The 16838-nt window shown below is 35.6% G+C and overlaps 1 protein-coding gene across 5 annotated transcripts in view; it reads right to left on the bottom strand.

The window, feature by feature from the left end:
- Positions 1 to 16838, bottom strand: part of Ccdc18 (coiled-coil domain containing 18) — a 96412-nt gene that overhangs the window by 55608 nt on the left and 23966 nt on the right. For 4 of the 5 annotated variants that reach the window (XM_034509275.2, XM_076937775.1, XM_076937773.1 and 1 more), the window contains 7 exons: positions 16060 to 16181; positions 13152 to 13443; positions 11152 to 11276; positions 10406 to 10560; positions 6970 to 7190; positions 4318 to 4428; positions 935 to 1066 (listed from right to left, as the gene is read on the bottom strand). In XM_034509275.2, coding sequence (XP_034365166.1) covers positions 935 to 1066; positions 4318 to 4428; positions 6970 to 7190; positions 10406 to 10560; positions 11152 to 11276; positions 13152 to 13443; positions 16060 to 16181 — 1158 coding nt within the window. The remainder of the gene's footprint in view (positions 1 to 934; positions 1067 to 4317; positions 4429 to 6969; positions 7191 to 10405; positions 10561 to 11151; positions 11277 to 13151; positions 13444 to 16059; positions 16182 to 16838) is intronic. The other variant, XM_076937774.1, reaches the window with a different exon arrangement.

Here is a 16838-nt window from a genome sequence, read left to right on the forward strand (position 1 = left end):
TTTCTTCCTCCAGTGTTTGGAAGAAACTACCAGTCAAACCATATAGACTTAAAATTTCTTTTGGAAAAATATGGACTATGCTTATTTTATTTTGTTTTGAAAAGCCAGATCTCATTATGTATTCCTGGCTGGTCTGAAACTTGCCATATAGTCTATAGTGACCTTGAACTCACAGATATCCATCTGCCCCTACATACCAATAACTGGTTCAGCCTGAGTCAAATTCTTCAGATTTTTTATGGTCTATAATGACAATGATATACCTCTTTTATTTCTAATTCTTTTAAACCTCTAAGTCAAACTGATTACCAATTTATAAATTTTACTGAACACTTTTAGAAATTTTTTTATTTATGTATTCTTTAAAAAATAAGAGTATTACATTTTATTTCATTTTGTGTTTAAGTGCATGAAGGTTGAAGGAAAACTTTCAAGAATCAGTCTCTCCTTCTACTATGTGGATCCTGCAATTTAAACTCCAGTCATCAGGGTTGGAAGCAGGCACCTAATGTCTCCTGGGTCATCTCACTAGGAGAGTACCTGGTTAGTATGCACAATGTCCTGGGTTCTATCACCAGAACCATGAAAAATAAAAATACACTGGACCCTCATAAAGTGGCATAGTATTTGATCCCAGAACTTGGGAACCATAGGAAAATGAATCTCTGTGAGTTCAAGGCCAACCTGGTCTACATAATGAGTTAAGTACAAGACAGTGAGAAATTCATAGTGACACCCTGCCCCACCCCACCCTCCCACACACATAAAAAGAAGAAAAAAAGAAAGAAAGAAAAGAAAAAAGAAAACAAACACTGGAAAATTATTCAGAAAGAGTGAGATTCTTATGGCAGGTCTTGTTATTAATTTCTAAGCCTTTGTTTCTTCTTTGGAACATGAAGAATTTTAGGTTAGAATATATTAAAGAATATATTACTTGTTCAATCTGTTTTTCCATTTCTTTATGCTGTTCAAGATGAATTTTCTTAGCTTTTTCAAAAGCAAAACAAATTTTCTCATGTTCTGTGTTGATATTGGATTCTAGGCTTCTTATTTTTTCATTTTTCTCCTAGAAGTAAAAATAGTGGCATGAATACAAGTAAAGCCCAGGTTGAGATAAAAATACATGAATCTAGCAATAAACTGGATTCTCGAACCTTCCACTCACAGGGAGCCAAGGTTGGATTAGCCTGTAAGTCATTCTAATAAATCCCATATATATATGATTTATACATAAATATATGAGAGAAAAAGAGAGAGACAGAGAGAGAGAGAAAGAGAGAGAGAGAGAGAGAGAGAGAGAGAGAGAGAGATTTGTTCTGTAAATCCTGTTACTCTAAAGAATTGGAACCCCCAAACAACCCAGACTATTTCCAAAGCTATTGGTGGCTCTACACAAACGAATGGTAAGGCCTGTTGTTGAAGACAGCACCTACACAACTCATTGAACAAAGAGAAGTTGAGCTGGTGCCTACATGGAGCCTTCACCCCGACAGACTAGTATTCATGGTACTGGAATGTACTCTGGACACAAATAAAGAAAAAAGGTAAACACCAAATCAGCTACAAATTCTTCCAGCTTCAAGAATGACACGCCTGAAAGATGCTCTGGTCCAATAGTGGTGCAAAGCTTGTGGGCGTGACCAACCAGTAACTGATCTGACTTAAGGCCCAATCCACAAAATGAAACCCATCCCCAAAATTGCCTGGGTGGCCAAGAATCTGAAACTAGATAACTGAAACTAGGGGAAAAACAAATACTACTGCTCCGCTAAAGAAACACAGCAACAAAATGACTCCTAACTGTTGCGAGCCGACTTGCAGCAGAAAGTGGCTATCATCTTTGTAGCCATCTCAAGCCATAGACCCTGACAAGAGACTTGTTTTTCAACAGCCTGCAACAGCTGAGCACACACTGATAAACATCTTATTTATCCCACACATCTTGTTTTCTGTTTAGTGGCCCCAGCTGCAATGCGCACGTGGTATCCACGCCTACAAGGCACGTGGCAAAGTGTATAAATACCCAGGATTTTCTTTCAATAAACGAGACTAGAGAAAAGAGACTTGAGACTTGATCACACCCTGTCTTGTCTCCATTCTTCGTGTCTTTTCCCCTCCATCCCCACTCTCTCTCTTGCTAGACCTTGATCCGCAGACTGGAGCAGCAGCTCGGGCTGGGACATTTTGGCCCCCAAGCGTGGAGCAGAGCAGTCCGGACACCTAACAACAATATGCTATACTCATAGATCAGTGGCTTCCTCAGCCATCAGAGAAGCTTCCTCCCAAGGCAGTCGGTAATAAATGCAGACAGCTGCACTGCCAGACATTATCCAGAGTGAAACACCTTGGGAAGGCTCAGCTATAAAAGAATGTTTCCATCAAATCCCTCCCCTCAGGGCTCAGGAAACTCTGGGTATGAGGAAGCAGAAAAAATATAAGAGCCAGAAGGGATGGTAGACACTAAAGAATTAAGTCCTTCTGACACAACAATGCCGGCCACACATATATCTGAATTCAGAGACTGTGGCAGCATGCATAGGGCCTACACTAGTCCATACCATACCTAAGCTGAGAGGAGAAGTAGACACAGACCCCCAATCCTAACCCAGAAGCTATCTCCAACTTGATAGTCACTTGGAGATAAAAAACGAGTTTTCTCCAAGGGAGTCTCACTGGGGAAACAAACTACTCTTAGCGGTCAGCTCCATGCCCAGCTATAGATGACCAACAGAAAATGAACTCAATGGCATCTTTGGAGGCTCTTTGTCTCTTAACATTAAGTCAGGGTGCTTTTTTTATTTACCCTTACAGGTGTTTTGTGTATATATTATGACTATTTTGGGTTTGAGGTTTTATAGGATTCCTGTGTGTGCCAACATGTGTGTCTCTGCATCTACACACATTCCCTATGTTTCTTCTTTGGCTCTTCTTCTTGTTTGGTTGTTTAGTCATATTCCAATTTGTTTGTTTGTTTTATTTATCTCATTTTATTTTATTATTATGAGTATAAATGGGATGGGAGGTGGAGAAGAAATTGAGAAGAGGAGGAAGAGGAACTGATTTCAGACTATATTGTATAAAATCTATTTCAATGAAAAAAAAATTAAAAAGAAATCAGTGATCTCAAAAGAGGATACAAGCAAATGTATAAATTAATGACATCAATCCAAGGTCTGTATAATGCATATAAACTATACAGCAAAACAGATGAAAAAAATAATCAATACGTGCAAAATAAGGTAACATTGTAGATTCAAATGAAACACAGAGAGATCTGGATATACAGACAGAAATGTTGGAGATAAAAAGCTCAATGGATCAAATAAAAACTACAGCTATAGACTTGGACAAGTAGAAGAGAGATATCAGAGATGAAGAAAGCAGGAGGAAGGTAAGAAAAAGCAGAAGTAAGAAGAAAGCAGGAGGAAGAGAAGGAGGACAATGGAGGAGAGGGAAGAGGGAAGGAAGAGAGAAGGAAATGGGGAGAGGGAGGAAGGATGGGAGAAGAAAAAGCAGCAGCAGCACAGCACAACTTCCAGAAATCTAGTATACTGCTATGATACCAAGTCTAAGAATCCATTGGGTAGGAGAAGGAGATAAAGTAAAAACTAAGCCACTTAGAACAATCTATTCCCTGAAGTTGTAGCAGAAAACTTAACAAATTTTTACAAATAGATGGACGCTCAAATACAAGAGCACAAATGGCTGGAGAAGAAACTCTCTACAACATATTCTAGCTAATATTTCAAAAATACAAAGCTAAGACAGGACAGTAAAATGATTCAGGGGCAAAGACATAAGGCACCAAGCCTGATGACTTGAATTTAGTCCCTGGGATCCACATGGAAAGAAGAGAAAACTGAAAATGGTCCTCTGATCTCCACATGCACAGGAATATACTCAGTGTTAGTCTGCCATGGTGGCATATGCCTTCAATCCCAGTTCTCAGGGAGTAGAAACAGGAGGATCTCGGTTAGTTTAGGGCCAGCTAGGGCTACATAGTGAGAGTGTGTCTTACAACAATGTTGATGTCTAGATGCTATACGTGCACTCATGGATAAGTGTGCCTCAATACATACAGAAGATATAACAACTGTAAATGTACGTATACTGAATGTTAAGGCTACAATTTCAAACACTAAAAGAAAAAAAAGGCTAGATAGGTCCTGACAGAGTAAAAGTGGGTAATTTCAACATTGCACTGTTATCTTTAAATCTGTAATATTAATTAGAAACCAACAAAGTAACTTCAAAGTCAAACTATATCATAAATCAAATAGACACAATAACTGTAAAAAACAAAAGGGTAAATTTTACCATGAGCTCCTGTTCAAGTTCTGCATTTTTTGCAGCAATAGAAGAATATGCAATAATTTTTTCCTCCAGCTGTTTTTCTAGAATTAAAAGTTGAGAACATTTCTTTGTCATCTGAAAACAAAAACAAAACACAGCCTTAAAAGTACTGACACGTCTTAAAATCAAATATCTGATCTTCATTCCAAACCCTAACTACACTACAACTAATAAAGTGGAAATTTTTATAGGAATAGTAATTTTAGACTATATTGTAAATAATCTCTTAGTTTGTATTACTTGAAAACTAGGCTGGTAATACAACTCACCAGTAGACTGCCTTCCTAACATGAGCTAAGCTCTCCATTCAATTCCAAATATAGACAAAAAAAAGTACCTAAATTAGAAAAATTTAGAAAAAAAACTAAATAGTACAAAAGAAGATAGAGCTAGTGCCTCACTTTACTTATTTAAGAGCAATTTGAGTCATAGCATGTACACAACGTGATCCACCTTTTTAAAGTAGATACAGATTGGATTTACTTAATAAACTGTTAACACCAGTTATTTCTGGTGGTGGAATTATCAGTAGTCTTTATTTCTTTTTTCACTATATTTATTATGTCAAGAAGACTGGTTTTTTTTTTTTACTTTTCTATGATATATTTATAATGTTTTAAAAGTTATTATAATCAGTACTCCCTAAGATTCACAAGCAGTTATAATTATAAGTTAACTAAATCTCCTTTCCATAGCTATAAGTTTCTATGTAAAAACTTTTCATTAGAGTTGGTTATAAGCCTGAAAATATAAAGTCAAAGCTGGAGACTTGGTTCAGCAGTTGAGAATACCTGCTGCTCTTGCAGAGAACCTGACTTCAATTACCAAACATCTCAGGCTACTGCCAAGGCTACTGGTTCCTCTCCGTAAACTTATGGGAAAGCCCTATTACTGAAGACAACACACACACACACACACACACACACACACACACACATATATATATATGTATATATATATCATTGAACATGGAGAAGTTGAGCTGGTGCCTAACTAGAGCCTCTTGCACCCCTACTGACTGGTGTTCATCAAACTGGAAGGTTCTGCATGCTACTAAAAGAAAGGTAACCATCAACCTAGCTAAAAACCCTGGAATCTAAAACAGTGGCCTGTTGGCAAGAAATGCTGGTGTAATGGTGGCACAAATGAAGGAGTAACCAATGCCTTTCTGATTGGATTTAAAGCCCACTCTACAAGATGGAACCCAAGCCTGACACTGTTGGGGGGGCCAAGAACCCAAACAGGACTAGATAGGCCGCAGACCTAGGGCAAAAACAACTACTACTGTTAAAGGACAGATCAATAAAATGTGTCCTAATGACATTCTGCAATACCCAGAAATCAGTGCCTCATTCATCCATTATCAGAAAATTTTCTTCTTGCAGTAAATGTAAACACAAAGATTAGTGTTTTTAGGTAGGGGATGGAGGATTTGGGTCTTTTTGTTATTGGGTTTTTGGGGGGAGGAGTTGTTTTGCTTTTTGGTTTTGGTGTATATGTGTTTTTTGGGGGGGTTGGGGCAAGTTGTTTATGTGTATGTGCTTTTTCCTCTTTGTTTACCTGGGGTTTTTTTTTTGTTGTTGTTTTTTTATTAAGAGAGAGATAAAAGCCGGGCGGTGGTGGTACACGCCTTTAATCCCAGCACTTGGGAGGCAGAGGCAGGCAGGTTTCTGAGTTCGAGGCCAGCCTGGTCTACAGAGTGAGTTCCAGGACAGCCAGGGCTATACAGAGAAACCCTGTCTCAAAAAACAAAAACAAAAAGAGAGAGAGAGAGAGAGAGAGAGAGAGAGAGAGAGAGAGAGAGAGAGAGATAAAGAAATGGCATAGAGTTTGATGGATTTGGAGGTGGGGAAGATCTGGGAGGAATTGGGGGAAAGAAAAAGTATGATCAGAATATATTGTAAAAAAGAAAAATCCACTTAAAAAGATTTAAGTGGCTTATGAGAAAGTCTCTAATCTATGAATAAGTAACACTCACAATATGAAGAAAGTTTTCTCAGATAAAAACTGTAAGAACTTTATTACTAGTAGATTTGCATGAAAAAACTTTTTAGAAGTTGTAGAGACAGAAGAAACATGCCATGTAGAAATTAATAAGATAAATAATTTTATAAAAAAGTTACTGATGAGACAATGAAAACATACATTGTTATCATTTCAGATTATAACCACAGTATCAGATTCACATGTAATGTTTTAAAATAAGAATTCATGAGTTATATAGACTGAAGCACAATTGTTAGAATCTCAGAAATCTAGAGGTTCACAGATTTCCTAGGTGACTCTGATGTTAGCAAAAATTTGAAATCTTGTATTATCTTTCCTTTTCTTAAAATCACAATCTAAGACCTACAAACATGTATTATTATTATTACTATATTAACTTGTGTTTTGTTCCATCAAATTTGAGAACTTTTATCTATGAGGTAGTATTTTCCTACTTTCAATATAAATCAAACATACATTTCTAGTATGATTTTAAAAGAATTTATAACTTATATGGTACCATTTTCCAAACCCTTATAAATCTAGATTTCAGTAGTAACAAAACCCCATAGCAATACTATGTTTCTATATCAAAATTTAGCACTTGTACCCAGGTAAATCCAAACTTACTTCACTTTCTAGTTTGCTAGCACTTGAAGCTTTCTCTAGCAGTTCCTCTTGAATTAGCTGAAACTGACTAGTTCTGTGTGCCATGTTAACCTTCAAATCAGAATTCTCAGCTTCTATCTGTGTCAGCTTAGCACGCAGTTCTTCTATTCCAGTAGCAAGTCGCTGCTTCTCTCGTTCATACTGCATGTTCACACTCTGCTGATCTCGATCCTTTATACTTTCTGAAATTAAACGCAAAAGAAAAATTGCTCTAAATAAAAGTTCAAGAGTCAAAAGCCAAATTAAATGGTTGAAAGTTTTAATAAGGAAGTTTACTTTATAATATAAACAATTAGTAGGTGTAATATAGCATATCAAAAAACTTAAGGACAAAAAACCATATGACCATCTCAATTAATGCACAAAAGGCCTTCAATAAAGTTCAACATTCTTTCATAATAAAAAAAAATCTGAAGCCGCATAATGGTGGCGCATGCCTTTGATCCCAGCACTTGGGAGGCAGAGGCAGGCAGATTTCTGAGTTCAAGGCCAGCCTGGTCTACAAAGTGAGTTCCAGAACAGCCAGGGCTACACAGAGAAACCCTGTCTTGAATAACAAAAAACAAACAAACAAAAAAAAATCTGAAGAAACTAGGCATAGAAGGACATACATTACTAAAATAAGAGCTGTCTACAACAAAATTTTTGGCCACTATTACACTAAATGGGAGAAAATGAAGAACATTTCATCCAAAACCTGGAATGAGACAAGAGGGATCATTGTCCTGTTTCCTGACAGTGTTTAATGTCTTAGTTAGAGCAATAAGACAAGAAAAAAATGGGGAGGGGAAAAAACATATAGAAAAGAAATAAAATAAATCATCCCAATTTACAGACAATATGATCTAATATTTAAAGTACCTAGAAATAACCTAAGGTAATGAAATACTTCTATAATTAAAAATTTAAGAGACAGTAGAAAGAAGCTGAAGAGAATATTAGAAAGATCTCCTATATTCATAGAGAAATATGGAAATTGTATTGGCAGAATTAATACTGTGAAAATGACAATAGTATTCAAAGCAAATTATAGATTCAATTTAATAAATATCAATCAAACTTCCAATGATATTTTTTACAGAATTAGAAAACTATTTTAATAATTGTATGAAATCGCAAATGATGAATAACCAAGGCAATGTTTAGCAGGAAGAATACCAGAGGTATCATAACACTCGATCTCAAATTGCATTACAGAATAGTGTTAAAAACAGCATGGTATTACTGAACATGGTATCCCACGCCTTTAGTTCCAGAACTTGGGAAGCAAAAACAGGTAGATCTCTAGTAAGCACAAGGCCAGCATGGTCTACATAGGCAGACCCTGTCTCATTAAAAAAAAAAAAAAAAAAAAGCAGGCAACAACAACAACAGCAACAAAAAGAGCATATTACTATTACTGGCACCAAAACAGAGGTGGACTAATGAAATAGAGAGCCCATAAAGAAGCCCACACAGGTATAGCCACTTAATTTTTGACTAGTGTCAAAAACACACATTAGAAAAAAGACAGAATATTTTAAGAAAGTGTACAGGGAAAAGTGGATTTCCATATAGAGAAAAATTAATTAGATCCCTCTCTTTTATCCTATATAACAATTCAAGTTGAACAAATACCTTAATGTAAAACCTGAAATTCTGAAGTTACCCAAGGAAAATATTGCAAAACACTTGAGGATATAGGTATAGGCAAGAATTTTGTTTTAAGAACTCTAATTGCAAAGATAATAATCATAAGAATTGATAAGTGATATTAGTATGAAATTTAAAAGTTTCTGCATAGTAAATTAATCATTAGAATAAAAAGACAGTATATTGCACTCTGCCAATTACAAGTCAGACACATGAATAACATCTAGAATATTAAATAACAATAAAAATTAAACAACACTCTAATCAATAAATGGGCCAATGAAGTAGATAGAGTGCTTAACAGAAAAAATCCAAATGACCAATAAAGGTTTGAAAATGGGAGGGGGAGAGGGAGAGATGAGGGAGAGAAAGAAACTAGCCATAGGTAGATATGATATCAGAAGGTTAGGATAATTGGGATAACTTGTCTAATCTGTGTGGGGTTCTTGTGATTTGAGTATTTCCTGACATACTTGGTTAACTATAAGCATTAAGAGTTTTGATTCTACTGGTTTACTGGGTTAGGTATTGTGATACCTAACCTGGAGGTTGCTGGTCATTGCATGGGGCTAGGTGTAGCGCCCTGGAGGCAGCAAATTTGGCCTAGGGCCTAGGCCTAGAGCCAAGAAGGCTATGGAGTTGGTGGACGGAGGCAGTGACCACGCCAACATCTGGGGAGAGGTGAGTGGGTCGAAGAGCCTGCTAGGCCAGGTAGCCCAATAATGCAGGAACTTGGTTGGCAGCAGAGCCAGGAAGCTGCCACTCCAATTTTTAAATACCTTAGTCTACATAGCAAGTTCCAGGCCAGCAAAGCCTACATGAAGCCTTGGGCTGAATAAGTACTACTAAAAAAGTAAATAAGAAAATTACATAAAATATGTTCCCTGACTACTACTGATTTAAAGATATTTTGAAAATCTCGGAATACAACCCAAAATAAGTCAGACTTAGAAACACAAACACATAGCTTGAGATTCAATCACTAAAGAAGCAATCAATTTGTTTAAACTATATAAAATGATAATACAACATAAAAACTAGTGGGATGCAAACTATTGCTTAAAGAAAAGTTTATCCTTTTAAGTACTTCTATCCGAAAAGAACAGTTTTCACTTTTAAGAGAATTTAATAAAGGGCTGAGAATACAGTTCAGTCCCTAGCTCAGTCCCCAGCACTGAAAAGCAACAACAAAAAAATTAAAACTAAAGAAAACTGAAGAGGACTGTAAAGGATCCTGATAAATATGTTACATGTTTTGGCTATGGTGATAGTAACAACTGCATAAACATACTTAAAAACAAACATGTAAACCAATGGCATGCAAGCATACACACACACACACACACACACACACACACACACACACACACATATATATATATATATATATTTGGGGTTTTTTTTTTTTCAAGATAGAGTTATACTATGTAGCTCTGACTGTTCTTGGACTATGTACACCAGACTGCCATTGCATTCCCAGAGATCCATCTGCCTCTGCCTCCCAAGTGCTGGAGTTAAAGGTGTGCATTACCACACTCAATTGCATATTTGAAAGAGGTACACCTTATTGGATAAATTTTGTTTCAGCACTACTATTTTTTTAAACAATGCAAAGTCTAAGAACTACACAATAATTTTTGTCTTTACAAACCATAGATAGAAGACTAAGTGTTTTTAATATTATCAATTAATAATCTTTCCTTTAACATACTATCAGCAAAAGATAATTGTCATGTATTAAAGTAATTCAATGTAATATACTCACCAACTTGACTACCACCTAGTTTTACAGGTTCTGTTTCTAAAGTGTTTACTTTGCCACATTCTTGACTATCATTAGCAACATTTTGAGACAACTGGTTCACAGTCAGATTTGCATGAAGCTTTTGAATTTCAGCCTCTTTTATTGCAAGCTTAATTCTAACATAAAAGAAAAGAAGCCAGAAGTTATTACTTAAGATTTTTTTTTTTTTTTTTGGTTTGGTTTGGTTTTATTTTTTGAGACAGTGTTTCTCTGTAGCCCTTGTCCTAGAACTTGCTCTGTAGATCAGGCTGGCCTTGAACTCAGAGATCTCCTTACCTTGCCTCCCAAGTTCTGGGATTAAAGGCATGCATCACCACACCCTAACTAAAACATGAAAGTTCTCACAAGCCACTAGTTGAAATATAAACTGCTTCAGTCACTTTAAAAACATAATAAAAGCTAGTAAAATTAAAAATATAAATATACTACAACCTATAAATTTCACTTCAAAAAATTCATGAAAAAGAAACCTTCACATGTGAGACTGTCAGAGAGTCAAAGGATTTTACAATTGGTAATTTTTATTTTTTAAGAATAGATTTGAAACAACCACACACAAAAAAGAATCAATTTTAACTTGGGCAGCCAGTATTCTTATAAGATTCCCTGGAATTTCTTAAATTTTTTAAATTAATCAACTAACCACCTTAACTTAAAGACCAACAAAACATTATATTTACTGTGACTTTAAAAACTGAAAAATATACCTCAGTTCAGAAATCATCAACTTATTAGCCTCACAGCAGGCAAAGTACTTGTCCTCCTTGTTAGAAACACTATTCATCTGGTGCTTACAAAGAGATGACTTAAAGCCAACTATTTCTCTTTTTAACTGCAAGTGTAAAAACAAACATTCATCAACTTAAAATATGTATGTGATACAACTGTTTTCTTCTTAACACTTGGGTCGAAAAACTATGAATTTCAAGGAAACAATCTGGTATTTATCAATAGAATGAATAAGCATGTTTGAGTTAAAAAAATCAGTATGAATATATTTCAAAACATAATAATTAAGACAAATTATTATTGTACAGTGTTTTCAATAACTCATAAAGCAAAGTCATTCTAGATACGTCTTATATATAGCAATATTTAAGATATAGATAGAAAGAATACACATAAATTTCAAAATAATACAGAATTTGAAAAAGTAGTTATGACAAAGAACGAAATACCCAATGACTAAAAACTTCAAACAATAACCATCTCATGCATTCTAGAAATAAAAAAAAAAAAAATGCATTTCCAAATCAGACTTAGTACTTTATTAAACAAAGGATCAAACATGTATAGTAGCCACTTTAGAATCATATGTAAAGTCATTCTTGACACTGAACACAAATAAGGATTGCAATTTAAAATGAGTATACTAAAATGAATATATATCTTTTATGTTATGTTTCAGTCTAAAAAGGGAACAAATAGTATACTAAAGTCTTGGCAAGTAACATCTAAGAAAAGGATATGAAACAAAGGCAAGGAGCTTAGAACCTGCTCCTGCTAACCGATCGTCAGGCTAGTATTTCCCTGCACCCATATCTTTTCATTAGTCTAATACCATTATCATATCTGATGATTTCCAAGTTCCTTTCAGCTTCATACTTCCACGACTGACAATACTTTAAAACTTGTAAAATCTGCCATGCAGTCTACCATCCATTCCTAAGTGAAACAAACCATGACATATGTGTCATTTTCTTATTCTTACCTTATTCCATACCTGTCAATGTCAAATTTCTTCACCTACCTAATCTCACTGACATACATGAATATTTAAAATTTCACACTCTCTTAATAAGAATATATAAAACTGTTCAACATTAGCAATCAAAAAATAAATAAAAATTAAAACACTAATGAAACCCCAGTTCACATAATTAAGATGGATACAGCGACACACAACAAATGTCAACAAGGATGCAGAGAAAGAAATAGTGCTAGAAGAATTCTAAACAGTTTATTTACAAGAAATTTTACTAGTAGGTATCTATCCCAGAGAAATTAGAACATGTCAACAAACAGACTTCTGTGGCAACATTCACAGCAGCATTATTTATATAGACTAAAAGCAGAAATAACCCAAATGTTCACCAACTGGTGCTTAAGTAAGACACAATACATGCACACAACTGAACACCATTCAAAACTAAAAAGAAATAAAATACTAGTGTATCTCACTGGGAATGACCCTCAAAATATAAAAACAGATGCAAGAAAATCCACATGCTGCTACAACTATATTCATATGAAGTGTCCAGAAAAGACAAGTCCATAGAAATACAAACTCATATTGGTTTCCCAGGGTGGGGTGCATTAACTGTAAAGAGGCACAAGGGATGTTTTAGGTTTAATAAAAATACGTAAGACTGGACTGTGGTGACTACTACAGACTTGTAACTTTCTTAAAACTCAGCTCAATAGTATGCTTTAAAGGAATAAATTCCCAACACATAAATAATCCTTCAATAAAACTCTTCAAAAATTCTGTGCAGTTCCTATATATGCATCTCAGAGAGCAAGAAAAGGTCAAAGAGTAGAAAGGTGAGTATGAGGGAAATAGGTACTAGACGAAAGAACCGCTGTGCAAACAAGGACAAGAGCAAAAGCCAGGAAAGCAACCACAGGTGACGGGCACTCTGTAACACAGCAGGTCCCTTTGCCATTGCACAGTCAAGTTGCTACAGTTCTTTTCAAACATACTTACTGGCATCTGGGATATCAGTTTTTCTAAACTCCTCAGTTCCACCCTTGAATTATCAATGTCCTGCTGACACAACTCTAGTCGTTCGTTCTGTGTTGCAACACGAACCTTCAATTCTCGATTTTCATTTATTAAAGAAAACTTTTCTCGTAATATTTCATCTTTGTCCTCTAACTCACTCTCTAGCTTCAGAATACATTGTCTAGATTCAGTTAACTGTGACATGACTTCTGAGTTTTTCATTGCCATAATCCTTAATTTTTCTTTTCCACTGTAATGTTCTTCTTTTAACTCCCTATAAAGAAAAAAGCATTAAAGTAAAATATGCACACATTTTCAATAATCACTGTTATATACTCTCACTTTAAACCAAGGACATAACAACAAAAAATGGAAAAGTAGAGGCCAATATCCTACACAAAAATAGCAAAAATGCCAGTACATGGAACACAAGCCCATACTGAAGATTAGTCACAGTGACCCAAGGGCGTTTATCCTAGGGACACGAGGATGGGAGGACAGGCATAGTAGCTCACATGAATTGCCAGCAACCAAGAGATGAAGCCAAAACAACTATTCCAAATTTGAGCAGAGCCTGAGCTATACAGTGCCTCTAGACTAGCCTGGGCTACAGTATGAGAAAGAAAGGAGAAAAGGATGGTAACAACTGGTAGATGAGGCGTAAACTCTGAGGTAATCAGGGAACTATTGAGAGCTGTGATTATAAGAATGCCTCATTGTGGTTAAACATCCTTACAGCTGCAGTTGTATTCTCACCACTAATGAGAGACTGAGGCTCCAGCACTTTCCTGTCACATACACATACTAACAAAACACTGTACACTCAAAGGATCTTTACAACACTGTGGTTTTGACAACTGCCTCTCTCATCTGTGTAAACTTTCAAGAGGGTTGTGGAAAGATCTTGTTCACAATGATCTGTGAGGGGAAAACAGGTCACTACACCCACATGAATATGCCATTCACTACAAAAATATTTGTAAGTATCCACACAGAGAACTAAGGGCTATTATCCTGCCACCTCAGAACAATCCACTCCAATCTCTCTTTGGTGTGCATGCTTTGCTTTGCTAAGTAAACTTTTGCTTAAACTGTATGTCTCTAGACTGAATTTCCTCTGAGAATAAATTGCAAAGAAAAATATTTATGCTGAGCATGGTGTTGTACATCTTTAATCTCAGGAGGTAGAATCAGGTAGATCTGAGGACAGCCTGATCTACAGAGTAGGTTCTAGTACAGCCAGGGCTACACAGAGAAACCCTGTCTTGAAAAAAAAAAAAGTCTGAAACAACAAACCAAACTCATAAAAAGATAGGAATAAACAATTAAAACCAGAAAAAAAATTAGTGGGAATAGAGGCGCTGGCCTTTAATCCCAGAATCCGGGAGGCAGAGGCAAGCACATAGATCTCTGAGTTGAAGTCTACACTGGTATAGAGAGAGAGTTCCAGGACACTCAGGGCTGTGGCACAGAGAAATCATCTTGGAAAAAGAAGGTAGGAAACAGAAACAAACGAATAAAAGAATCAATGAGACAAAGAGTCAGTCAATACTTTGAAAAGAAAAACAAAGGCTGGGGAGACAACTCAGAAATGAAAAACCTCTGCAACTCTAACACAGGGACTTGGGTTCCAAGCCCAGCACCCATGTCAGGGGGCTCACAACTGTCTGTAGCTCCAGCTTCAGAAATCCAATGCCCTCTTCTGACCTCCAAAGACACTGCACTCACAAGCATAACACCTCAGCCCCCAAAACAGACACATGTACACATACTTTAAAATAGAAACAAAATCTTTTAAAAAGCTATTTTAGAAAATATAAAACAAAAATTTTAGTGGTCAAGTATTTTATCAGAGTATAATTAGTAGCATTTCATTTCTCAAAGTATACATTATAATTGATAGCATAAAATCCTAGAAATTACTCTAGTAACTTTATCTCGTCTACCAAATACTAAACGTATACACCTTAAGGAAAATGAGCTATAATTATACAATTAGACAAAAAATTATTGATTGTTCTCTCTACCTTAAGTCTGAGATGATAAAAATGGATTAATATTACTTTCTAAAAATTGACCAAAATTATTAGTTATGAAAAAATTGTATCGTATATAGCACCAGAGTCAGAAGACCCAGTTAGCATCTTTAACTTAATTTAACTTAAATTTTTTAAAATTTATTCATCATCATTATTACTATGTGTGAGGGAGGAACAGAGAGAGATAGACTAGGGACAGCACATATGTAAAAGTTGGCTGACAACTATGTGGAATTGGGTCTCTCCTTCTCCTTTTATAGGGTGCCAGCAATCAAACTCAGGGCAGCGGTAAGTGTCTGAAGAGATGGCTCAGTGCTCTTCCAGAGGTCCTGAGTTCAATTCCTAGCAACCACATGGTGGCTCACAACCATCTGTAATGGGATCTGGTGCCATCTTCTGGTGTGTCTAAAGAGAGCAATGGTGGTGTATTCATATGCATAAAATAAATCTTTAAAAATAAAAGTGTGTTTATCTGTTAAGACACCTTACCAGTCTCTAATCTACCTTCTTGATTATGGAAAAATAATGGCTACTCTTTGAGCGTGTTTCTTCTTTTAAAAAGGAAAAAAATTGCACTGAATGATTTTCTTCCTATTTAAGCATCTTTACTACCTAGCTAATGTAATTACACTCTAAGAACATGTTGTATTGATCTGTATTATTCTACATTTACGAATGTGTTAGAATTAAGATGTCTTATACTAAAATTAGTTTTATACCTAGAAAATTTCAGTCACAAATCTTAGCCTTCTACATTACTAAAAAGTCCATATTTACAATAAAAAATGTGTTTTTAAATGTTTCTTTTTTTCCCATTTGCACATCAAAAATATTTTTCCATAATAAAGTACCTGAATTTCTCTTTCAAAATTTCAAGTTCACTTTTATACAGATTACACATTTCTTGAAGCCTTTTATTTTCCTTTTCACAGTTACTAAGATTTCTCTCTAATATTTCTTCTTCAACTTGAACCTAAAACAAAAAATTGTTTTAAGTGAATATACTACTATAATCATAAGTTTTACATTGTTTCAAGCTAAAACTATGAGTAGTGATTTTGGAAAGAAACAGGAATAGGCTTTGTATTCCTTATATTTAAGTTCCTGGTACTGTAGTGAAAAGAAACCACATAACAAAAAGAGATGAAGAAAGATGTTTCTACTTACTCAGAAATGCTTAAGGCTCAGTAACAAATTGACAAGAATGCTGTCACCTGAAGGCAGAATGCTCAGGCTAAACCTAAACACGGCAAGCAATTCAAATAGGGATTGGACATCCAAGCCATTCAATGCAGGTGTTTCAGAAATATAATTTTTGAAAATTTAAAATACTCCCAATGAAATAGCAATCCAAGTGGCAAACAAGGTAGCTAAGAGGGTATGGGTGCTTTCTGTTTAACAATGCAAGCCTGACAACCTAAGTTTCTTCCCTGGAACCAATATGCATTGGTTTAAATGAGACTAGCTCCCAAAAACTCATGTTTGAACAACTGGTCCCTGATTGATGGAACTGTTTGGGAAGGATGGGAAGTGTGGCCTTACTGAAAGAAGTGTGTCACTGGGAGTGGGTTTGGTGTTTCAAAAGACTGCCATTATCTCCAATGTGTTCTCTGCTTCCTGCTTATAGATC

The sequence above is a fragment of the Arvicanthis niloticus genome, chromosome 7 (assembly GCF_011762505.2).
Source record: "Arvicanthis niloticus isolate mArvNil1 chromosome 7, mArvNil1.pat.X, whole genome shotgun sequence".
Classification (NCBI taxonomy): domain Eukaryota; kingdom Metazoa; phylum Chordata; class Mammalia; order Rodentia; family Muridae; genus Arvicanthis; species Arvicanthis niloticus.